This window comes from Danio aesculapii, chromosome 8 (genome assembly GCF_903798145.1).
Source record: "Danio aesculapii chromosome 8, fDanAes4.1, whole genome shotgun sequence".
Lineage (NCBI taxonomy): Eukaryota > Metazoa > Chordata > Actinopteri > Cypriniformes > Danionidae > Danio > Danio aesculapii.
In genome coordinates this window covers 14,955,689-14,982,573 of record NC_079442.1, presented here as the reverse complement: position 1 = coordinate 14,982,573, position 26,885 = coordinate 14,955,689, and the positions used below count along the sequence as shown (strand labels likewise).

The 26,885-nt window shown below is 34.1% G+C and overlaps 2 protein-coding genes across 3 annotated transcripts in view; both read left to right on the top strand.

The window, feature by feature from the left end:
* Positions 1-11,066, top strand: part of zbtb34 (zinc finger and BTB domain containing 34) — a 42,653-nt gene extending 31,587 nt beyond the window's left edge. For both annotated transcript variants that reach the window (XM_056463273.1, XM_056463272.1), the window contains exon 2: positions 5,903-11,066. In XM_056463273.1, coding sequence (XP_056319248.1) covers positions 5,937-7,463 — 1,527 coding nt within the window. In that variant the 5' untranslated portion in view covers positions 5,903-5,936 and the 3' untranslated portion in view covers positions 7,464-11,066. The remainder of the gene's footprint in view (positions 1-5,902) is intronic.
* Positions 11,067-20,805: 9,739 nt separating this feature from the next.
* The window catches only part of ralgps1 (Ral GEF with PH domain and SH3 binding motif 1), a 218,384-nt gene continuing 212,304 nt past the window's right edge, over positions 20,806-26,885 (top strand). The window contains exon 1 of the mRNA XM_056463269.1: positions 20,806-21,099. The gene's annotated coding sequence lies outside the window, so the exon portion shown is untranslated. The remainder of the gene's footprint in view (positions 21,100-26,885) is intronic.

Sequence of the window (26,885 nt, the reverse complement as noted above, 5' to 3'; positions counted from 1 at the left end):
TGCATTATTGTACTTTGAAAGATGCGAGGACACGGCTGTGTGAGACAGAAAATTCAGTATATCCACACCCGAAGAGACTTCTTTTAAAAAGTGAATCCTCTCCTCTTTCTGTCTTGACCATGGCAGAATGACAACCTATGGATGGTGAGACAGGTGTCTCAGCAAGCCCTGTCAATTGAGAAACTGTTTACATTCCCAAATTGCTGACTGAGACTTGCATTGAATCACTAGAGAATGAGAAATGAAGACTTTCGGGTGGATGGGGGCAGGGAAGACTACTGTAAAGAGGAAGATAACAACCATAGGCTTTCATTTACAGAATTCTTGTCAATTCTGCTTTAACCCATTGCTTTTTAAATGCAGATTTTATAATGTGCTGTGTAGTTCTGCATATTACTTCCAAGCCAAGTGGCTGCAATAGTGTTTGCAGGTAATGACATGAATGACTTTTTGTTTTTCTTCTTCTTCCCATATTGTATTTGGCCATGAATTAGTTTAGGGATGAACGATATATCAGCGGCCATATCATTATCGGTCGATAAATGCTATTTATATGATTATCGTTATCGGTCCGTCTCCAAGTTAGGCCGATATCTTTAAGCTGATAAATTACGTATATGTACAGAACTGCCTGCCTTGCGCATGCGTAGGCGGAACTTGTTCAGACTTGTCCAGTGCACTGTGATGGAGCTTTCCTCTAGGGATGGGCGATACCACAATTTTTTTATTCGATACAATATCGATACTTTTTGTTAATTTTTACGATACCGTTATCGATACCACTTATTATTTAAAATATTAACGTAATTTTTCAAAATAATGTCAATTTAAAAAAATCCCTATATATATATATATATATATATATATATATATATATATATATATATATATATATATATATATATATATATATATATATATATATTGTATATACACACTACATACTGTAAATACACACTGCACAGATACACACACACTTATATTTATTCTTATTCACTTAATGGTAACGAGAGAGAAAGAGAGAGCTGATTTATTTATTTTTAGTTGTATTTAATAATAATAATAATAATAATTAAAAATAATGTAATATATATATAAAATATATATAAAAATATATATAAATAAATAAAATATAAATAAAAATATATATAATATATATAAATATAAATAATAAAATATAATACTACTATTTGCTGTGTTTACTATGTTTATAAATCTGTTCATAAATCTGCGCCTGAGTGAAACTCACAGCAGTTTATCATAAACTTTTCATCGATCATTTTTTCCCTCAATTGACAGCAAGAATGAACATAGAAGCATTGTCTGATTGGCAAGCAGCTCCTACATGTGTTCAAAGAATCTAAAATGCCAAATAGGATGAATCTATGCTGCATTTTCTTAAGTAAAACGTATTATCTGTATTTAGCTATTCGCTTGTACGTTGTCTCTAAACCATCAAAACGACTCTAAAAAAGGCTTTTTCGGACGTTACATATTTGTACATATGTACATCACTGTTACATGTTTTATTCAAGAACATTTGAGCTGGTTTTAGTCCTTAGCTTTTTCATTTTCATTTTATTTAAAATATATATAACTTGTTTGTTAATTTAACCTATTATTTTTATGCAACAGTCAAGTTACATGTTAATTTGCCAAATGAAAATGATAATTGAATAATTAATTTTTTGCATGCTGATTTATGTGAAATCGTGAATATAGGTCTATATAATCACCTTGCAATTTTGAAATTATTGCTTTTTTGCTTTGGATATAGACTCTTCGGTTCATAAGGTCAATTCAAACTTTTATGAAGTTTTTTTTTATTAAATAAAATCAGTTGTTCTCTGTATAAAAATATAACATTTTGAAATATTTATACGTATCGGCCTATATATATCGGCTATTGGCCTCCAAATCTAAAGAGTTAAAGGTTGTCGATATCGGCCAATAAATCCATATCGGTGCATTCCTACATCAGTTAGATCTAATGATTTTTCTGCACACACTCATAAACCTTTCATTGTTTCCCTCAGTTGACACCTTTTCTTAAGAGACAGTATGAGTGCTAGGACTTTTTTTCAGGTTTGTGGTTGTCATGGCTGTCTGTTGTCTTAAAGAGAAGCTATTTGTTGAGACTTTAAAGTGCATTAAATTCAGTGAATGCAACAAACAAATGATTTACCCTCCCTGACTCTCCGGATTATAGTGTGCTGTATCCTACATGCTTCTCTAGAGCCACAGTGCAACTGTCCATATGTTCCCTTTTCCTTTTTCTGCTTTATGAATCTCTGTGAAATTAATCAGTTGCAGTGTCCTATTACGGAATGATCTGGCTATTCAAAGCATTTATTCCATCCAAAAATCCATGCCAGCATTTAGTCATGTCAGTAAAAGTTTGGAAAAAATTTATTTGGTCATTTAGCCATATAATATATTTGAAGGCAAAATGATAATTGCTCATATGTTTTTAAAAATTAAAAATAGTGCAGTGCAATAGAGAGACATTTATTTTTCAACACCCTGCTTAAAATGCAATTTAGAGACCCAACTATGTTAATTAGTTTAACTAGGCAAGTTTGGTTAATTAGATCATTGTAAAACAGTGGTTCATTCTGTAGCCAATCCAAAAAAAATCTCTTAAAGGGGCTAATAATATTTAAGTATAATAAGACTTTAATTTAATTTTCTTAAAAACTGATTTTATTCCAGCTAGACTGAAATAATTGAATATATATATATATATATATATATATATATATATATATATATATATATATATATATATATATATATATATAATATTATTATTATTATCATTTGAATTTAGGAAATACTGTGCAAATTATTTTGTTAATCAGCACTTGGGAAAAACAATGATAATTTCACGGGAGGACTAATAATTTTGCCTTCATCTATGTAGTTGAGATCGAAAAAATTATCAATTTATCAGCTTTGGTTTTTCTCAGAAATAAGATCATCTTTGTTGTTCACATGTGCTTGAAGTCGTGGTATCATATTATAGTATAATGAAATAATTGTGCTAAAATAAGATTACAGATAATTTTTGAAGGTTACAGGAGTCATAAAGTAGGAGAAAATATACTTAATATACCAATGCTCATCACAAACAACTTTTCCCTCAAGCAAAAAGTGTTTAAGTGTGTAGAAGGTGCTCAGTGTCATTCACACAGCTACTAAACACAAATATGGTGACACGCATGAAAAATTTAAGTCATGAAATAAATTTTTTTTATCAACATTAGATGTAACATAAATCTCTAATGCCCATAACTGATGGGGAAAAAAAAAACTAAAAAGATCCATAGTAATGTCAACAAAAAGCATAAAAAGTGATGTGCTATGCAGGGAATTCTGGGAAAGTCAGTTAACGGTTATTCGCCGATTTTTACTGTAGCTTTTTTAGTTTTTTACTGTTGAAATAACGGCCATTGCTTTTGAATGAATTGAATGCACATCTGCAGCTGCAGAACATAACTAGTCTCTCTGCGATCTGTATCCTCTTTTCATTCTCATCTACAATTCACTGACTGTAGTGGGTTTTCTTAGCTTTGTTGTCAAATTTGAGTTTTTCAATCAGGTTTAGATCATGATTCTTGTCAGACCGTTTTTTTGCTTAACATGTTTTGCTGTGGTATAGGGCTCAGTATCCTCCATGAAGATTTGGGCTAGGTCTTACAACTAACAACTAAATTTATATTGATTAATCTATTAACTAATTTACTGATTATTTGACTAAGCTAAAGAGCACTTTGACATTTAGCATTGTACCATGAAAAAGTACAGATGTAATATAAGACAATATATAAAATATTAAACATTAAATGAAGAAAAATAAAGAAAACCTAAGCAAACTTCTTAACTCATTTAAATAACCGAATAACAATTGTAAAAAATAATCTCATAATTACTAGCTACACAATTAAATATCTTTAGAGCTGGCAGAAGTAGGCACAAATCAATCTAACAATTATAGATTCTCAATTCCAGTCCTCGCTACACAGTGCTTTGAATATTTTATTTATTGCTCTTATTTTACACAACTAATTGAGAGGGCCTGATCTGTGAGAGCGTCATGCATGAACTGTGCTTCGATTGACACTGTCCTGTTTGTTGCTCTCTGACCCTGAGCATGCAAAATCTTTACTTTAGATCATAACATTTATTTATTGATTTGCTCTGAGCTACAGATTGTGGCGTCTTCATAGTCGTATGAAACTCACAAGAGAAGTGTGCAATAATATACCTCTATAAATAAATACAATTTGAATTGATGTATTCAGCCCACTTCTCAGGGCGCTTTGTTAAACTAGAACTAATGTCTTTAGTGATTAGAGAAGCATACAAAATGTGCAGGGTGGCGGATGGCCTAACTTAGCCTTTGCTTTTCCAAACACTCTCTTGAAAATCTAACAACTTATCTTCAAAAGCTAATTTACTAGACAAGAACACCTATTGTACAAGCTTTGCCTTCTTCATAAACCTACACACACGCACTACTTTTTTGGAATGAAACTATTGGAACTCTGAGGCATTAGACTGATTTCACATGCCCACCATTTTAAAAGCGAAATCGAGGCTGCGGTAGGAAGAAACCCGAAGTATTGCATGGAATCACACAGGAACATTGTGTACCTGCCTGTTTATCTTATCAGCGAAGAGAAAGTGACACAAATTTATCATTTCACCGCCCTCCGAATGACCCGAATGTCCATTGTGAATGGATAATGAAAATAAAAAGGGATATCAGATCTCAGTTTCAGTTAAGTTAAGGCAAATGGGACTAGTTAGCTAGAGTTTTCTTTCCCAAACAAACGTTTTAGATGTTATTTATCAAACTCGTGTTAATGAACCAATTCTTTCACTATATTAGACTTGTCACAATACTGAATTTTGGTACTGAAATAAAAAAAACGTAAATTTTCTGCTAACATTTAACCACTGTTGAGCGTGTTCTTAAACACCGCTGATTTGCCATTGTGTTTACCAGTGCTCAACAGAAATCACTGTGATTGGCTGTGAAGTTCATCAGTTCACTGCACTTCACCAATGTTTACCAAGTGCACACAATACGGGATAATTTCGGCAAAACATGAGGGTTTACATTAATGAAGTGAACAGGAAATGTTTGTGGAGAAACAGTTTTGCGAGATAACGCAAAACATCTTTGCGAGGGAACGCAAAAAAACTTAAAAATATGTTTTCCTATCATTCTGTTTTTTTTTTTTTTCTTCCAATGTTTTTTTTTCTTCCACCATTTTTTTTCTCTCCACCATCTCCGTAGAGACAACACTGTTACAGACAACATGAAGGGTTACTACAGAGGACTGCATTGTTTTATCGCTCACTGGGTTACATAGCCTAAAGCAGGGAATCGTCCCCACTGTATTTACCTGGTGCCATGAACTGAAGCCTAGGAGGACACTTAAGCGTATTACTCGTATTAAGAGATTGTGATTTTGTTTGATGCCTAATATGCTTTTAATTGTTAAAATTAAACTTAACTGAATGATATTAAAGTGATGTTTACACCATATCTGCACTGATATCGCGGCAACAGCTGGAGGTTTGTATTCCACAGCATGTTGTTGCAATGTTTACAATTCTGATCCTATACTTCCGGGTTTCTTCCCTTCTCAGCCACGCTTTAGTTTTTTTTAAAATGGCGGCCATGTGAAATAAGCCTATTGTGTTTTACAAACTGCAGGAATCCAATGCGAAACCCACCAATCAGAGAGGTTCCTGAATCTCGGTTGCATTTTTATTGGTTAATGCACAAAAGATCTTTCTGTGATTGCACAGGATTGATAACTTTCATTTTGCTTAATTTATATTTCTATCTATATATTTGTTTCCTCACACATTGTTTTCTTTTATTCAGGTTCTCTACAAACCAGGAGAGACATCACTGAGCCATGGAGGACTGTGGTAGCCTCATAGAGTTTGATGTACCGGAGTTCAGCAACACCGTCCTCAACCAACTCAATGAGCTCCGTCTCCAGGGCAAGCTATGCGACATCATTGTGCACATTCAGGGCCAGCCGTTCAGAGCCCACAAGGCTGTCTTGGCCGCAAGTTCACCATACTTCCGTGATCATTCATCACTTGGCACGATGAGTGGGCTCTCCATCTCTGTAATCAAAAGCCCTGAGGTGTTTGAGCAGCTGCTAGCCTTCTGTTACACTGGCCGAATGGCGTTGCGTTTACGTGATGTCATCAGCTTCCTCACTGCTGCCAGCTTCCTCCAAATGCAGGCTGTGATTGACAAATGCACGCAGATTCTTGAGGGTATTCACTCCAAGATCAGCATCCCTGCCTCTAGTGAGATCGATCCAGACAACGAATGCACCACCTCAAGGGCTGGACGCAATGGTGTGAACGACAGAGGAATCTTTGTGAACCCCACCGAGATTTCACCATCCCACTATTCTCGTCAGAATCATTGCGTGGAAGGGCGAAGCTCAGGTAAAGGTATAGCAGAGGAGGGTCAGTCAGACCGAGGGAGCACCGATAGCATATCAGAGCAAGAGGCATCCATGGAGGTTGAGTCTGAACAGGTGGAACTCATCGGGAAGGATGGGCAGGTGACCGATGTCCACATTAAGCTGGAGAAAACTGACCGGCCAAGCTACTCCGATAGCTCATCGGCAGGTGACGACGGATATCACACAGAGCTAGTGGATGGTGAACAGGTGTTGGCCGTCAGTGTAGGATCATACATGCCCGTGCTTTCCTCAGTCGGATACACTTACTCTGCACTACCTTCCTCATGTTTTGTCAGCCTGAGCTCCTCTAGCCCATCTCGTTCCTTGCTTAGCAGTGTTCGGGGTGGTCGTGCCCGACCGAAACGTCCCGTGCCTCTTCCGGTTGATCTGCTAACTCAACCCAAGCCAGGTGCCGACGAAGGAGATCCACCGGCGACAACAGCTACCTTTGAGAACGATGTAAGGGAGCGTAGTTTACGAGGACAGTGGTACCCCTACAACGAGCGGCTCATCTGCATCTACTGTGGCAAGTCCTTCAATCAAAAGGGCAGTCTGGACCGTCACATGCGTCTACACATGGGCATTACACCCTTCGTCTGTAAGTTCTGCGGCAAGAAATACACTCGCAAAGATCAGCTGGAGTACCACATCCGTGGCCACACAGACAACAAACCCTTCCACTGCCAGATTTGTGGCAAATGTTTTCCCTTCCAAGGCACACTCAACCAGCACTTGCGTAAGAAGCACATGACCTCTGGCACAGAAATTAACAATCACACCGACCTGCTGGAAGAGGCACCGGATGGCCAGAGAGGAGAGCTAGAAGATATCTCAGAGGGAGAAGCAGCCTGTGGAGCAGCGTACCCTGATGACTTGTCGAAAAAATCCCCAAGTGAAGAGAGTGGCAAGTGCAGTCCGGAAGAACCCCCTGCATCCAAACCCCTGCGTGGATATTGAGATTTATTTTTCATTTTACTTGGTTGTTTGTTCTCCTTATCTAATAGGGAAGCTTAAAGGGTTACTCCTTTCACGATTAAGCCCAGCTGTTTTTAAAGAACGACAAGAAATAACCTGCCTTGTGCATTTTCTACTCGTCCATTTTTGTGGAAGTTCTACACAGGACTAAGATTGAGCGAATTAATTTTTAAGGAGTTTTTCAAAGGGAAGGAGTCCTATAATCGGGGAATTAAATAATCGGGGAGGAGGTCTCTGTAATCAAGGCCTTCAAAGAGTTTTATCACATTTTTATATATCTATATCTATATATATATATATATATTTCCATGTTTTTCAACATATTTACAGAGTAATATAGGCATGTTGCAATAATGAATAATGTGAAAGCTCAGATGAGATGCTTGTCATATCACGCTTTTACCTGACCTGTTTTTGCACATGTGGCCTGTAACGGGTCACTCACTCACAAGGAATGGTTTATCTGCCAGTGCAAGGCTCTTTGTGACACATCCGTTCAATACCTCATTATACAACCTCAACATACTCATCATTGACAGTATTTGTAGCTTGTTGTCAACTCCAGCCAGGTTTTACCTCATAGCAAAGAACCTGAAAGGAGGAGAAGAAGCTTCTCACAAATTCATGTTTGTTTTGTTATCAAAGGGTTTACATGAATGCGGAGGCAAAACCCCTGAACAAAACATCTCCACTTTACCAAGGCTTGATACTTCAGTGAAATATTCCTTAGTGATTGTATGAATTCAGAATTCTTTGTCAGTTTTCTCTAGCAGCCATGCCTATGGGGAAATTGCTGGTATACCTGTGGTGTATTTTCAGGATCAAGGGTCCAGTACAGAACATGATGTTTTTTTTTTGTTTTTTTTTTCTTCATCTTTTGTTTGTTATGTTGCCATATTCTTCCTAAAATCAAAGTCTGTCATTCTGCACTTTCTGTACCTCTATCCTTTTTGTTTAAGGTAAAATCTCAACACTATAGTCACATATTAGTGCTTGATTAGCAGCGTAGTCAACAATATTATTCAATTAAGGAATGTCAAGTCAAAGTTGTTTGACTCTTTGTGCCAAGTTCTTTCTTGCTTTTTGGTTTCTTTTGCTCTTCTGAATCTTCACCAAAAGTAATGTTTGTTTGTTTTTTTTTTGGAAAAATATGGGGAGGGTGTGCCTTTAAAATGAAACTTAAAATTCTACAATAGCATAATTGTAAAGGCGTTTCTAAAAGTGGCAAAGGAGTCAGGCGAGTTATTAAAATAGCCTTAGGGCCATACCATAATGGGAAAAAGGGGGAAAACAAGTTCATGGTGAAATATTTATAGCGTTACTGCCCACACTTGATTGGTGGTTAAGATTTCAAATGCTTTTCTGATGTTTAGCTGGGTAAAAAGAGTCTTTTTCTTTCGTTCTTTTTCTCTTTATTTTTCCAATAAGACCGCTGTGATGAGAAGCTATCTTTGGCTTCTCACATTTAATGCATGTTTTACAGACCAAAACCTATCGTGTTTTAATACAAAACTTCAATTGATGAAGATTCGCTTACTGCCGGTATGCTTTTTTTATGTTAAATTGTTTGGAGGGTTTTTTTTTATGCTGGAGGTTTAGTGTAGGATTTCATACTACAATAGAGAAGTAATAAGATAAACCTGCAGTGTCAGTACCTCTGCTGTGGGCACTTTTATGTGTAGAATATTGTGAAAAGGGGGCCCTGGACAGTATCTCTTCCTATCCATTTTCACTGTTATGTACTTGGTGCAAAACCTCATACCTCACACTTTTTTTTATTTCATGTTTTTTTTTTTTGACCTGTGATTGAATAAGTCTTCTTGTTGTATCATGCCAATTTTAGATACTTTTTTTTTTATCACCACACTGTCTTATGTTTTTTTTTGTTTTTGTTTTTTTTAAACAAGTAAGATGGCGCTGCATTGTGAGCAGTACACAAGACTCGTATTTTATATTCGTCACTACAGCTGAGCATCTGCCTCTTTGACTGTCTGCAGTATATTTGATTTATTGCTGTTGATGCTCAGGCAGATTAAAACTTGCCTCGTTCTCACAAGATTCAAGTGCTTTCAAGTATGCTTTGTCATGCCATTTGGATATTTACTTTACCACACCCTCTATAAATTCAGTTTAACAGTCAAAGATAATTAGCATAAGCAGCATTCCCTTTTTTTTAGAGACTGCGGTATAATCCTACCAAGATGGCTTCTTAATTCTGTTAACATAACCAGTATCACACCTTGTTTCTGAATATATGTTGAAATACATAAGTGACTTACATTATGGTGCTTGTCTGTTTTCATTTTCAGTTTTTGTAGTGTTGCAGACGGTCACTTTCTTTTTTAAATGTTCCATTTATATTATTATATCAGTTAAAGTATTTTAGGATTTCAAATGTAACTTTAGCACTGATGAAAAAAGAAGGAAGGAAGAAGGCTTCTTTTCTACCTTTAAACGAACACTTCACTTTTTAAATTTGGAAATAGGCTCATTTTACAACCCCCTCTACAGTTAAACCGTTGAGTTTTACCATTTTTGAAGTCATTCAGCCAATCTCCTGGTCTGAATGGAGAACTTTTATCTTAGCTTAGCATAAATCATTGAATCAGATTAGACCATTAGCATCTCGCTCAAATTTTAACCTCCTAAACTCTGTGTAGCTGGAACTAGGTCCGTGACGTCATTTACTTCCGCATTAGAATGCAATAGAATAACTTTTGCATAGATTATGAGAGACATTTTTCTTTTTTTCTATTATTAGTGACGTGTAGGATCCAACAAAATTAATTGCAGCAACCTAGACCACACAGAACCTAAAAGGTACACTTTCAAAATTCAGTTTACAAAAAATAACACAGGCAAACGTATACAATAATTTTAATCACTTTCAACAGTGTTTTATGAACATTTAAAGGCTTTTCTTTAAAATGATAGCAAACTTTTGCATTTACACCTCTGCATGTGGATTTGGGAAGCTTTTGAATTTGGGTAGGCAACATCCAGGCGGTGTTCTCCCTGCATTTGCGTGGGTTTCCTCCGGGTGCTCCGCTTTCCCCCACAGTCCAAAGACATGCGGTACAGGTGAATTGGGAAGGCTAAATTGTCCGTAGTGGATGAGTGTGAGTGAGTGTGTGTGGATGTTTCCCAGAGATTGGTTGTGGCTGGAAGGGCATCCGCTGTGTAAAACATGTGCTGGATAAGTTAGCGGTTCACTCCGCTGTGAGGACCCCGGATTAATAAAGGGACTAAGCCGAAAATAAAATGAATGAATGAACATCCAGGCGGAAACCTCAATAGCACCTGACTTCAAGGGATTAAAGAGATTTAATAATTTGAAAATGGAAAGTTACTATTTTTTTAGTTGATACGGCTAGGTTTTGCCTAGCTAGGGACTATTTTCATTCACCATTCACCAGTACACACCATTTTGAAAATGAATATTTGTATCCATTTCTCAGCAAATATAGGCAATATATTATGGTGCATTTAAACAAAACAGATTTATTAAACAGATATATTTATTAAAATAATAATTTAGTCACCAAACATATTTAGAAATTGAAAAATGTATTAAATTTAAGCAAAATATTGCAAAAAAAAAATTTCAACTAAATTTTTCTAATTTTTGCTTCTCTTGACTTTTCCTCTTTTTTTTTAGTTAGTATTTTTATATAACATATAAATTTGGGTGTACTAGTTTTTGGATCATTGTCGTAAGTTATTTTGTTAGATAAGCTCCAGATTTGGCTTCAGTACTGACTGATCTATGCATATGCACAAATATTGTATTGTTTAGCTTCCTATTAAAAATATGAATTTAAAAGAGAGATTTGCAAGGGGTGTACTTTTATCAGTCTTAGTACGCAATATAACAACAGAATTGTCCAGCTTTAAATAAGAAAATTATCAAAACTTTTTTTTTTTGAGCGAGATGCTAATGGTCTAATCCGATTTAGTGTTCTATGCTAAGCTAAGCTTCAAGTGCTCTCGTCAGACCTGGAGAACAGCTGAATAGGTTCAGAAATGAAATTTAAATTGAGACTATTTCCAACCATAAAAAAGTGGAGTTTCTTTAAATTCAGTCTATTTAATTTTATTTTTTATTTTAGATTGCTTAAGTCTAGACGTGCCATTTAAAATCTCTTCATGTGCTTATATCACTGGCAGATGATTGAGAATGAACCTTCTTAGAGCTTTGAATCAGTTCATGGCAGTTTTGAACAATGAGCCAAATGTGATCATTCTATTGCAGAAAACAAGAGCCAAAACTCTGAATGCAGAACACCCTGTACTACTGACAGAGCATGTGTGGTGTGGTTCTGTGACATGAGATGTCATGTATGTCATTTAAAAAAAAAAATTTGTAAGCCTGACTGCTTTGTTTCCTGGAAATATTGAGATGTGCTCCGTTCCTTATCGTAATAGCACCCGTTCATATTGACTTTGCCCACTAACCAAAGAGCAAACCAAAAAATTGTAAAGGGTTTGTGTAGTGTGTTGCACAGCAGACATGAGAGGGAGACCAAAACCAAGCCCAGGAACAAATGAATCCGTGTAAGAGGTGGATCTTTTTCGTTTCATCTCCCAGCCTCATGCTGGCTCTAACACCTGTCTGGGTTTTCTAGCATCGGCTGTCATTTGTTACACACATTGGTGTTTGGTAGACGTACTCGAATGAAAGGTTTTGCTATGCTAATGTTTTACACTGAATGAAGCTGTAAGCATTTTGATGGACAGACTGTGGATGTTATTTGTTGATGATGGTACAAACACTGACAAGCTTTGTTAAGGACGTTGATTGACCGGTGCCTTGCTCTGAAATATAGGCTACAGTACTTTGGGGTCAGTATGATTATAGATTTTATTAATAATATTTTTAAGGTGTTATATTTGTATATAACAAACATTGAATTTATCTAAAGTAACCTTTATAATAGTATAATAGAAATACAATACAGGTTGCATTGAAGTTAAGCAGCACAATCATTTTCAGCATTTTTATTAATAGTGAAAAAACCTTGCATATTAAAATGATTTCTGAAGGATCATATGACTAGGCATGGGCTGATATAAGAAACTGGCGGTATGATAACCTTCGATAAAAGATTAATGGTCTCACGGTTTCACTGTATTTTGGTTACTGCTCTAAGATATATTCTTTTTTTTAATGTCTAGTTAAAAAAACAAAAAAACCCGTTCCCTTTTGAACACAATATACAGTGCTCAGCGTATACAGTTGAAATCAGATTTTTTTTTCTTTTTTAAATATTTCCTGAATGATGTTTAACAGAGCAAGGAAATTTTCACAGTATGTCTGATAATATTTTTCTTCTGGAGAAAGTCTCTTGTTTTATTTCAGCTAGAATAAAAGCAGTAGATTATTCAATAGTCTACAGAACAAACCACAATTATACAATATCTTGCCTAATTACCCTAACCTGGCTAGTTAACCTAATTAACCTAGTTAAGCCTTTAAATATCACTTTAAGCTGTATAGAAGTGTGTTGAAAAATATCTAGTCAAATATTATGTACTGTCATCATGGCAAAGATACAATAAATCAGTTATTAGAAATGAGTTATTAAAACTGTAATGTTTAGAAATGTGCTTAAAAAATCTCTCCATTAAACAGAAATTGGGGGAAAAAATAAACAGGGGGGATAATAATTCAGGGGGTTTAATAATTCTGACTTCAACTGTATAAGTACACCTCTTACAAATTTATCTTTTAAATTCGTATTTTTAATAGGAAGCTATACAATATTATATTTTTGCATATTTATTAGATAAGTCACTACTAACGCCAACTCTGGAACTTATCTAACAAAACGGTCCAAAACTAGTACACCCAAAATTATGTTATAGAAAAAAATAAAAAAATCAAGAGAAGCAAAAAATAAAATTGAAAATTTTTGTTAAAATTTTGTAGGTTGTAATTCTTTTTTGCAATATTTAGCTTGAATTTAATTGTATTATCTTTCGATTTCTAAAAGTTTTTGGTGACTAAAAGATTATTTTAATAAACATATCTGTTTTGTTTAAATGCACCAAAATACATTGCCTATATTCACTGAGAAATGGATACAAATATTCATTTTCAAAATGGGGTGTACTCAATTATGCTGAGCACTGTATTTTATTTTGAGAAACATTTAAGATATTTTGGAAGTCTTAACTATGAATTTGTTTTAAAAACCCAGATTTTTTTACAATTTAAAACAGCACATCTTTTCTGCTAGAGATACCGTTGTCTTATAAATAAAAAAATCTTACACACACCTTAAGAACGGTGTTACAGTAAATGTTAGCGGTTTTAAAACCTTTACTTTTCCAAACTGCGGTATACCTTGAAAACGGTTATTGTCCCATGCCTATATGTGACACTAAAGACTGGGTAAAAACTGCTAAATTTGTTGTCACAGGAATAAACAACATTTCAAATTTAAAAGAAATTTTATTGTAAAAAAACCCCAGTTCTTTCGTTTTTATAAAAGCAAAGTAAAAGAGATGAAAACGTTTCCACAAATAATTGTACCGACCCCAAACTTTTATATGCGAGTCACTTTCGCTGCAGGTCTTTCTTTTTTTTTTGTTGTTGTTGTTGCCATGCAAGATTATGGAAATGAGATGAGGGTTTCCTTCAAAGAAGGCAGAATTGTTTGTTATGTTTGGATGTATTAATGTATCCGGTCTTTTGTATACATATTGAACTGATGGTAATATGCAAAAGCAATATGCCTGTTCAATCATAAGACATGCAGTAAGGGTTCTCTCTTCATAGTTGTTTTCGTTTTCTCATTTCTGTAGGTGAAACATCCCATTCATAGGGGATTTTTATGCATTGAAGCGACAGAGATTTTCGCATCTAAATCAATATGCAGCTCGACAGAGTGTTTATGCTGAATATTAACAAAACGGGACAATCAAACAGCTTCAAAATATGGAAGCTTGCTTTTTGGGAGGGAAAAAAAACCCTAATGTTTTTCATTGGTTATTTTTTTGTGCTTGGCTGTAATCTCATCAGAATGATTAGCAGATGGCTGTATTATGTATATTGTTTGGTCTACATGGGGAAATATGCATGCCGGCCCACTTATTGTTCGAGTAGAATTGCATGGTGCCCTCCACGTTATAATACAAAAACTACAGATGACCTTTTTGTTTTCTCTTAACTTGTAAGTGATTTTTTTTCTTGTTCATTTCTATCTCTTTTTGTGATATTTCACCTGGCATGCACTTAATAACTTTTTAAAAATAATAATTAAATGTATTCCATAAGGGAATAATCGACCATGTAATGCTCCCAACTTCTGGGATTCATAAGGCCTCAAATATTTGAGTTTTTAACTTCGCTCGGGATGTGTTTCCCCTGTAATGGTGCTTTTACGACTGGTCAGGTTTCTTTTTGGTTTTTATAATGTGTAAGCAAAAAAAAAAAAAAAGGATGACGTTTAATCGGTGATATGGGGTTAAAGTACACTTGTAAATGATTTAATAAACTGTACTAATTGAGCCGTACTCCGCCAACTGACCTAGATACTCATGGTCCATATTCTCACTCACTTTTGTTCACGCAACACCGGTTCAGTTTGTGCCACGCACGCTAATCAAAAAAGAAGTGTTTACAGGGAAAGGCTGTTGGACTACTTTTTGATTGTGCAGCTCGTCCTTTTGAAACTGTTGAAAACTGTCGACTTACTTCAGGTAGTTTATGAACACTGAGCTCAACCTAGAGATTTTGAAGAAAAAGGAAATCTTGAAGTCTTCCATCCACTTCCAACATGTCTCCACTGTGTAATATGCAAAAAGCAATAACCTTTTTTAATAGCATCGTTTTCTTCATCTGCCTCTCAGATTGCTGGAGGATTGTGTTTTAAAATGAATGCATTCAGGATGTCAGGGAGCGAGGTCATTTATGACGAGGAGAGGATTTATTTTTATTATTTACTTGGATGTATTCTTTAACACTTGGACAGATTGGGCAAATATGTTTCTACAGTGCGGCTTGTTGTTTTTGTGGTTACCACAGTCCACATTCTGTTCGTTTCTCATCTACGTTCCACAGTGTCGGTGGTGACAAGTTGCATTTTTTTATCTGTTCAATATGAAAGGGATTTTTGAGAAATGTTTCATGTGCTAAAGATCTTCTTTCTTCAGCATTTTAGATCAAACAATCCTGCCTGCATATGATCAATTCGTTAGGACCGCATATGTTTTAGTTCATTGTAACTTCTTAAACTAAGTTAATCATGTTCTAACTTAATTTGTTTAGTTACGCAAGCTGTTTGAGGTCAGCTTAACATAATATAAGGTTAATTTGATTCAGCTAAAAATTAAGGCAACCAGAATTTTTACAGTGTGGAAGTTGTTAGAGATAGTTCACCCCGAGTTTTAATCATGTTTTACAAACCATCGAGCCTTTTATTCATCTTCAGAACGCAAAGATATTTTATACGAACTCTGAGAGATTTCTGTTTTTCTAGATGTTGATCACCTGAATTGCTTGTAAAGAGACCTAAATGTTATATGAATTGAATTGTTTAATCCAAGGCCCTGGTGTTGAGATGTTTTCGTTGATCAGATCACACAATTCATTCTGTCTCTTTTCAGTTACACTTTATTTTAAGGTAAAATTCTCACTATTAAGCCATTAAGCATTACTTTTAGATCAGTAAACTACTATTTTACTGGATATTAATAGTTATTAAGGTTAGGTTTTAGCTATTTTGTAGGATTAAGGATGTAAATAAGATCATACTTTATAAGTACTGATAAACAGTTAATATTTTAATAATACTGTGATAAGATTATTCATAATTTAATTAGCAATAATCATTAAGCCAGTATTAATAGTGGGATTTTGTACTTGATTTTTTTTTCATTCATATAAATAAATTAATATTAATAAAAATTATATTAATAAAATTTCTGCTCTGATAACCATAAGAAATGCATGTTTTTTATATTATAAACAGGACCATTACACTGTAAAACCCAACAGTCAACTTTATCAAATGCAATGAGTGTAGTTAACTCAAAATTTACTAAAAGTTAATTCTAGTAATTTGAAAAGAGTTTTGAACTCAGCGTTGAAGGTAATGATGAGTTAATTAAATACCTCATTACTTCAAATTAAAAGGAGTAAGTTCACAGTAGTTTTTTAACTCAAATGGTTTGTAGCAATCGGTTTCTTTAAACGGTTTGAGTTGCCTTAACTTATTGGGTTTTACAGTACTCAGTTGGTTTGAGTTCTCTTCATTTATTGGGTTTTAATGTGGGCAAATTGCTTCATTTATTCAACTGGATTAAGTTCACAGTACTCACTAGGATTAGTTTTTGAACTTAAATGGTTTGAGTTACCTCAACTTTTTGGGTATTTAAGCAATGTGCTATTTAATTTACAAATACATTATTATTATTATTATTATTATTATTATTATTATTATTATTATTATTATTATTATTATTATTATTATTATTCAAACTCACAATATTAGACAGCAGAGTTTGAGTCTGTCAAGTTCTCATTAGCAACATGTCCCTTAATTAATAATGAGATGGACTGACCGCTTAAACACATTTGACCACATGACCATCTGCACCACAAAAGCAATACACAACTTACACCTCATTTAGTTTTGTCCGCTTGTGTTTAACTTTTTTTTTAAGTGAACCTAAATTAAAAATGCAAATACATGGAACATAAATAGACATTCAAATATCCATTCCTGGATGGCCACAGCTCTGCATAGTTTAGCTCCAACCACCTCCAACTCACACCTGCTTAATAGTGTCTAGTAGTCTTGAACACCTTGAATAGTTGGATCAGCTGTGCTTGATTAGGGTTGGAGCAAAACTGCAGAGCTGCGTTTCTCCAGGAATCGAGTTTGAGACCTATGTTGTAGATGTGATCAAGTTTGAATGCTGCGAACATGAGTTTGGAATGAGTAGGATTTGGAATCTCTCAGATTTTATTAAAAATATCTTATGTTTTCTGTAAATTTCTTATTGTTCTGTAACAATGTAAATGTTTGCGGTGAGCTAACCCTTATTCTCTGTCTGACACTTGTTCTCATGTATTCGGGACACTGCAAAAAAAGAAAAAAGTAGAACTCAGGGTTTACTAGTATTCAGAAAATGCCATTTTGGATGCGCAGTGATCTTTGTGTGTCCAAAACTAAGCTTGCACTTTTACTTCAGGTGGGGAAACAACTCCTCAAGTCATTGGTTCCCAAAAACTGTCTGCCTCACAGGTGTAGTGAGATGCACCTAAACGTTTCCGTTCTTGCTCTTCCCGAATGCATGAGACAAGCGGCGAGTTTTAACCCATGGAGGAAAGCAGGTCTTTAGCTGTCATGATGCAAGCAGCACTTCTGTCATCCACTGTCCGTACAACCTCACAACCCAACTGTGAACCTCAGAACTCTACTGTTTTATACATTTATGAAGTACATGAAGCTAGCTGACGCCGATGCTGTAACAATTAACTCGCCATTTATGGATTTTTATTTTATAGCATGAAATATACAAATTATATTTATTCAAAATGATATATTTTACTCATAATCATTCTGTGCTGCTTTTTATTTTTGTTCTTAAAGCTTGTACATTGCTTTTTTATGATACAAAGAAATGTCAATAGGTAAAAATGCATTTGTTTGTACAATAAAGATGCTGATTTGGCAAAAATTCTGCTCTTTTGTTATTATTTTCTTCACTGGATATATGCAATGCAGGATTTAAGCGTTTGTGCCTTACTCTTTATGTCCACTAGAGAGCGCTCATGCATAGAAAGATTATTATTGATTTGCAGGCACTTTGTATCTGCAGTTTACATTATTATTATTATTTTTTTTTTTTTTGCATATTCATTTTGAATAAACATCCATACATTTTATTTAACTTTAAATTTGAAATGGAAATTTTGTTCATTCATTATTTTTCTTCAGCTTACTACCTTTATTCATCAGGAGTTGCCACAGCGGAATGAACCACCAACTTATCCAGCATATGTTTTACACAGCGGAGGCCCTTCCAGCTGGAACCCATACTGAGAAACATCCATACGCACTCATTGAAAAGTTATATTATTCTTTGGTTACACTTTAGTTCACAATTCATGCTATCAACTGGCTTATCACCTGCCTATTAAGATATGAGATGTTCATTAGTAGTTATAAATTACGATCTTATTCTACATTCCTAATACCAAAACCTAAACCCAACTTTTAGCGTACTAATTATTAATATACAGCTGATTAGCAGGTTTTTAAACTAGATAATTAATGGTTTGTTAATAAATTATGACTTAAAATAAAGTATTACCTAATCCTTTTCCTAAGGTTTAATCATAACCGCTTGAGTGTCGACATACGTGGACAGCACATTTGAGCTCTTAAGTGGCTGTTTAAAATACTTTGAATGTATTATATATTGTTACAGACACACAGTGTCATCCTGCAACTGTTTTGCAGCATATAAAATGTCCCAAACACTATTTTTAACTGTCCAAAATGGGGAAAATTTGTTTTTATTCTCTGATAGTCAAAGCAAGTTCAAAAAAAAAAAAAAATTCTATGTTAAATATGTATTAAAAAAATTCAGGAAAAAGTGTTTTATGTAAATTCGTACCACGAGTCCACATATATGGACATAATTTTTCTCTAAAAGTACATCGTATCAAAAGATGACACTTAGGTTTTTATTCTAATTGGGTTCTAATAAACCCAAATAGCAAAGAGAAATAAAAATTGCATGTAAAAAAAAACACCATGGGCCTTAAAAAGTTACCTTTAATTATAAGTTGTTGTTTTTTTTTTTTACTTTATAATTAAGTGTTTTGCAAATGAATATCAATAATATAATACATTATTTATATACTGTAATCACTACATTTTATATCATAAATGACCTAACTATTTCTGAACATATCAGTTAGAAATACTATGATCATAGAAAAAAACAAAACAAAACAAAACATTATTATTCCTGAAGAGAAAGTTGTCTTGGACCACTTGGAAGTAAAATGAAGGATCAGATACAAATCTATGTTTTAAATAACAATACAGATTGCATTGATTTGTTGATCGCATTGACACTATTGATGTTTAGGTAAAAAAAAAATAAATAAAAAATAAAAAAAAAATTTGTAGAAAACTGCTCCCACACTTTACCTGACAATGAATATTCAAATGTTGTACATAAACACTAAAAGATGCTATTTATTTTTTTTTAAAGATGAAGGTATGACTTCATAAAAAATGTACAATGAGACTATACTTGCATTGCTATTATAAATATAAAATCAGTGTTGGAGAAAGTTACTTTTTAAAAGTAACTTTACAATTTTGAGTTACTCCCTCTTGCTTTTTATTACCTGGCTGAGGCATGATCTCTTTCAGAACTTGAGACTATTAAGACTAAAATCCTCTTTTCCTTTTTTTTGAGGCGTTCAAAATAATAAACACATTCTCTCATTGACTGCGTGATTCATTGTGAATACTTTAATTCAGCAATTTATTTTTTAAAAGCTAAGTAATTAAATTAAAAAGTAACTCAAATATTATTACTTATTTTTGAGAAGTAATTCGTTACTTCACTCGTTACTTAAGGTAATATTATTACGTAACTCACTGTATTGCGTTACCCCCAACACTGTATCGAATATGAGCTACAAAGAATACAAAGTGTATTCTTTCTACACTTTTTACAAATTAATGTTCAAGGTAAGCATTCACAGAATCTTATTTTTAAATATTCCAATGACACAGCCATAAGTTATTAGAAATGAGCTATCAATACTATTATGTTTAGAAATGTGCTGAAAAAACCTGTTAAACAGAAATTGTGAAGGGGTGGGGGGATAATCAGGGGGGATAATAATTCAGGAGGGCTAATAATTCTGACTTTAACTGCATGTGTGTGTTTATACACATGGTTATTTTAAATTGAGACATTATTTCGTAAGATTTCTTTAGTGCATTTTTTCATCATATAAATTCTTGGTTCCATATTAAATATAGCCTATTTAAATTCTTTTAATGAAAATAAAAAGCTAACACTATATTTCTTCAAAGCAGCAATAAGATGTAGTCTATGGATTAAACAAACCTGTTATCCAGTCCCCTTTCCCCTATACATTTTCAATGCAGCGGATAACAAAACAAGCAGACGTTTGCGCGGGACAGTATTGACCTAATTAATGATTGGTCATTCAATTATAGAGGGCGGATCCTGGACTTCACCCAGACGCCCTGTGATTGGTCAACGCTCCTGTCCGTCAAACAGTATCGCGTACAACACTTCCTTATGTCGATGCCCAGTTGTTGGCAAATGACCCGCATCTCCAGCATCCGTCAACATCGCGTCTTCACACAGAACTGCCCCTAGCGTTTGCCACAATACCAGCTCAAAATACTATACCAGCGAAGACGACGACATGCGTGGAGGAGAATACCTGAAGCTGGCGTGTATTCCCTGTGGTCGAGAGTGAATCCTTTTTAAATTGGATTTTTGTGTGTCCTTAAGGTCGTGCTGCAGCACGGCAACAGAAGCTTTGCGATAACCGGCGCGCGCGTCTCGGCAGCGGAAGAGGACACTGGCATATTTCCATTGACAGGTGAGTTGTGGCTACTGTGGATCTACGTGCCCGTTGGCATCTGTATCTGTATATAATACGAAGCGCGAATGAAAACAGCAGCAGCAGGGATGGAGTTGCGTCACAGGGGGTCGTCTGCCTCTACCCAGCTGGGTACCACACTGTCAATATGATGCATGACGCCATTACATCTGAAACAACGTGTCTGTGCTGAATGCTCGTTTTGTTGAGATGTTATGATACTGTTATGCTGTAAAGATGCGTCTGGAGAACTGGAGGATGGAATAAGAGGTTTTATGTGATGGCTAATTATTATTCAGAAATCTGCTGCTTTACATTCACTGCCTTATTATGGAAACATTCAGTGCAAATATGCAACAGAGATTTGTTATTATTATTATTATTATTATTATTGTTGTTATTAATAATAATAACGAAAATCACAACAATACTGTACAGATATACATTATTAATATACAATACAGAACCAACCTTCTGTGTATCTTTATTTGTGAGTTTTCCTTTAGAGATACTACCTTGACTTTGGATAGCACCTGTATTTATGTTACAGTACGGCAGTTTCACATTGGCCTTGCTGAAAGTGCTGGGAGTTTTTGGAATAGTTTGTTGGTGTGACTCAACATAATTTATTATATATATATATATATATATATATATATATATATATATATATATATATATATATATATATATATATATATATATATATATAAAATAAGTTGTTGAGTTCAGAATTATTAGTCCCCCTGAATTATTAGCCCCCTGTTTATTTTTTTCCCCAATTTGTGTTTAACGGAGAGATTTTTTCAACACATTTCTAAACATAATAGTTTTAATAACTCAATTCTAATAACTGATTTATTTTATCTTTGCCATGATGACAGTAAATAATATTTGACTAGATATTTTTCAAGACACCTCTATTAGGCATGGGCCGGTATGAGATTCTGATGATATGATAACCTTGGATAAAAATATCACGATTTCACAGTATTGTGATTACTGCGCTAAAATATGATATTTTTTTTAATGTCTGGGTAAAAAAAACAAACAAAAAAACAAACAAACAATCAAACAAACATACTATTTTTCCCTTATTGAACAGAATACATTTTATTTTAAAAAACATTTAAAATATTTTGGAACAGTAAACATGCACCATTAAAATACAGTATTTTTAATTAGCTGTGAATCAAAACAGAGTAAAACAAATGAGCGTGAAACATGACCTATCACAGCAAGGGATTTGTCTGCCTGGAGTAAGAAAACACAGATGCAAGAAGCTGGCAGCTACAAAGTGTGTGCTTATGTTTCTAAAAGTACTTTATATTCTTGGTTTAATTAAGAAAAATAAATGCAAATAATAAGTAAATAAAACCAAATTTGTGTCTGCATCACTTAACAACGTGTGGTTAAAAGGCTAAAAAACAGAATAAAGCAGTTGTTAAAAAAAATTATAATAATTACATAAACCGTAGAAACAGTATGACAGAATATTTTGGCAGTTTTAAAACCTTGACTTTTCCAAACTGCGGTAAGCCTTGAAACCGATAATCATCCCATGCATAACTTCTATACAGCTTAAAGTGAACTTTAAAGGTTCAGTATGTATGTTTGACACCCAGTGGTTGAACTAAGTATTGCACGCCTGTTCAAAACAAACGCAAGCGCAGGTTGCCAGATTGAGGACAAGAGCGAGCGATTTAAACTGTGTTCTAAATAAAAGCAACGACACCCGATAGAAGGAATATATCCTTATTAAAAGGAGTTTTTGTCCTAACCAACTCGAATTGATATATTAGAAACGACTTCTATTTCTCACAGGTGAACAACAGAAAACTATGACAGTGATTACCTCAGGTAAACCTTATGTGCTTTATTCATTGTTAAATGCTAACAATGTGAGTTTGAATGCCATTTGACATGACATTTATTGCCATATACTGAAAGCAGCAGCAGATATAGTTCATATAGTTCACCTCAGATCTTGAAAATAAAACAAACCGTTTGAAATTGAACTTTAGAACTAAACACAAATGAGTGATTCAGCATGTACATTTAATAATGTTAAAGTGGGTTAATATGAATTAATTAGATTATAAACCTTACCATTTCGTGAGTGAATGCATATTCTGTGTTTCTAAATGGCTGTATTTAAATTCCTGTCATGTTTCGTCTGGTGCAAACAGCCAAATTGCTCATCACTGCGTATCTCGTCACGTAGCGTGTTGTTGGGGCACCTGGTTACAATGTAACCTGCTCACCTAATGTTTACGCTCCTAATATTTATCTTATTGCTAATTAATAACCACCTCATTTGGAACTGACTCTGCATCTTAATTTTAATAAATCTGCTTGTTTTCAATTTTTTATTATTAAAATAAACTGCGACTGTTTGTAATAAATGATGTGAACTGTACTGTGAACCAAAAAGCTATGGACCCCTTGCAAGTTTTCTGAGCACCTTAATGGGTTCTGGCCTTACGGTTAAAAATAATTACACAACAGAAATTGCTTGCCAGTAAAAGAGAATTACAGGTTAAACAAGTAGTCATAAATGAAGTATGTAAAGCTTTGAGGATCAAAGACAGTTTGTCCTGATATGCCATTTTAGTTGTAAAAATGGTAAAACATTCTTTTTTTAATACTAGGTTTTGTTAAAAGTTAATCATTAACGGGCCCATGTTATGCTTTTCAGATAATAACTTTCTTGATGTGTTTAATGTAGCAGTTTATAAATGCAAAAAGTCTGCAATATTTCAATGATCAAAGTGGACAATAACTGAAGATATTATCTCCCAAAAGAGAACCTATTCTGAACTTCCTATTCTGAGTCTGGCCTGGGATAGTTAGTCTTTGTTGTTGACATGGAAAAACAGTAAAACCAACAACATTCTCCATACAAGTGCTGAAAAGGCAACTGTAGTTAAAATTTGGAAATTGTAACAATGACAATTGGTTTCTAACATACTTTAATCACTATAGACCAAGTGCACATGGTGGTGCATTAAACACCCTGTTCTGGAGTCTAAGGAAATCGGTACAAATATCAAAAACCATTACAGAACAGTGTTATATACTGTGCATCTCATATTGTCATGAAAAAAAAAATAAATATATACATTTTTTTTTTTCTTAAGCACATGCAATTTTCTTAATAAATGCTAAATGTTCTTTAATTTAATAAATACTCTGCTTACTCAGCGTTTCTGAATTGATTGATAAATAGAAATATTGAACTTGGGTACACTATTTAAGCAAGTACATCATAAGTAACTAATAAAATTACATAAAAGTTAGAAGTCATCGTAGAAGTGAAAAGTGATTACAGCTAGTTATTTTGTAACAAACTACACCGAACACTGAATGCACACTATGGTAAACTGTTAACTTTGTGATGTAATTAAGAAAGTTCATTTACGCTAAACAGAATTTAGCATACGCTCAAAAAATGCATTAGTTGGTTGCTCAAACTACTTATTTAAAATGAGCTAAACCAACACAGTTCTTGAGTTTTTTTTGGGACAACTTCATTGTTTTATGTTCAAACCACTTAAATTTGTAAAAACTAATAATAAGTTAACTTTTTTTGTGTGGAACCCATGAGAGCTGCCTAATAATATTATTGTTATTTTAGCGAATGTTTGAGAGTTACAATAATAAAAGCCTACTCATTAACTTTTTTTTTTTTACATCTACAGAATCATGAAAAAAAAATCTTGATTTTAAAGCAAAACAACAAAAAAAAAAAAAAAAAAAACAACATGATTCTCATTTTAGCCAGAATTGTGCAGGTGTAGAACCCAGCATTTTTTACAGTGTGGTTAAATTTCTCAAGTAGATGTGCTCTTAGAATTCTCGTAATGTTTCTCCAGTTTCAGTTTAGCGCTTCCATATTGAATGTTTAGACTTGATGGCAAACCTTCAAGTGTGGGCAGTAAAGCCAAATAATCTGCTACACTATATTGCGTTGTTTTGTTGCTTTACGCCTCCGTGAAATCTGCTGTTTGCAAGAGATGATGATAAAATCTGTTATTGTTTCTGTTTGTTTTAGACTGCAAGGTTTCTGTAGCTCGACTGGGATGGCACACAGGTTACAGGTTCAGAATCTCATAGAACAGTTATTGATGATAGCTATATCTTGAATACACTGTAAGTCACTTCCAATGAAAGAGTCTGTCAAAAGAAGTAAATGTGGTAAAATGTTGAGATCAATACATTTGTTGGTAGATGAAAAAATTGCTGCAGATCCTCTGGAGTCTGGTGTAAGAAACAATGCCAATGTTGAACATGTCGGACATCCAATGTGGCAGATTGTTGCCTGCAGACTGCTCTGGCCTTGTGTGTACAATATATAAAAAATATGAGCACATTACAGCTCTTTCTGTTGCCATAGAAACTATAGATGTCTCAGCAGTGTGCGCTTCAGCTGAATCTGTGTCTTAGAAATGAAATGGGCCAAATTCACACCTGAGAGACTTCAGGGAACTAAACTGTTACCAAGTACAATTTTACTTGTTTTAATCTATTTTTTTCTCACGTCACTTTCTCCACTTACTGTGTGTCAGCTATTTTGGAGGCGTTTGGTTTAGAAAAAAAATTTTTTAGTAACTCAATATGAAATAATGCTGTTGATAACACTTTGCAGTTGTAAATGCTGAGCTATAGGCAGGCCCACACGGAGTCTGCGTGTGCAGAAATCTGCAGATTTCCATAGATTTTTAGCCCATCATTGAGTCTATTTATTTACCTGTCTGAATGTGTTTGCATTTATATTTAATCCGTTTTTTTTCAGTTACTGAAATTAAGTTTGGTTATGTTATTGACTAATATGAAAATGTTCATATGATTTAATTACAATACAGTTTGTAAAGTCTATCTTTTAGTAGATATATTATATGATAAACTTGCTTTGTTCACCGAAGAAGTCGATCTAATTGTATATGCAATGTTAACATTAAATAAAAGTTAAGTTTTATTATTGTTACGTGCCTCCCCCATCTAGGGTCAGGGAAACACGCAACAGTTTAACTTAAAGGGGAAAAAACAAAAATTAACAACTTAAATTTAGCCAAATTATAAAATAAATTAGAGGCCAATTTTGATAATAGAAAATATAACAAAATAATAAAAAAAAAACTAAAGGGCAAGGCAGCCAGCAATCATCATCCTTCTCCTGTCCCAGCACTCAAACAACAACTCACACCAAATCCAATGTCAAAAAAAGTACTTTTATTAACAGATTAATAAATAATAAATGACCTATGGTACAAGAAAAATAGGTCAGGAGGGGATAATGCCAAAACAACAAACAAAAGATCTAACTGAATGAGGAAGCCACTTTCTAAACTCTCAAAAGAAAATTAATAAAGAAAAAAAAAACAAAGATCTTACCTTGCTCCCTCTCTATCAGAAACAGGAGAACAATAAATGTATTTAAACAAAAAGTGATATCCACCTCTGTATAGCTCCAATAACTTGAAACAAAACCAACAAGATAAAATATAAAAAAAAAAATGGGATTTTAAAGTGAAAATTTCACTATTGTTCACAAACAACAAGATTTTTTTTATACTACAACTAGTATCCCAAGCACAAAAGCTAGTCAGAGACAGGAGAAACAAATGAGAGCAGCCTTCACCAACTAGTGTTTGGCACCATCTCCCTTTTGTTCCTACCACCGCATGCCCCGACCGCTTAATTGCTAACAGGTGAGACAAGGTAGAATGAGAGAGAGAGAGAGAGAGAGAGAGAGAGAGAGAGAGAGAGAGAGAGAGAGAGAGAGA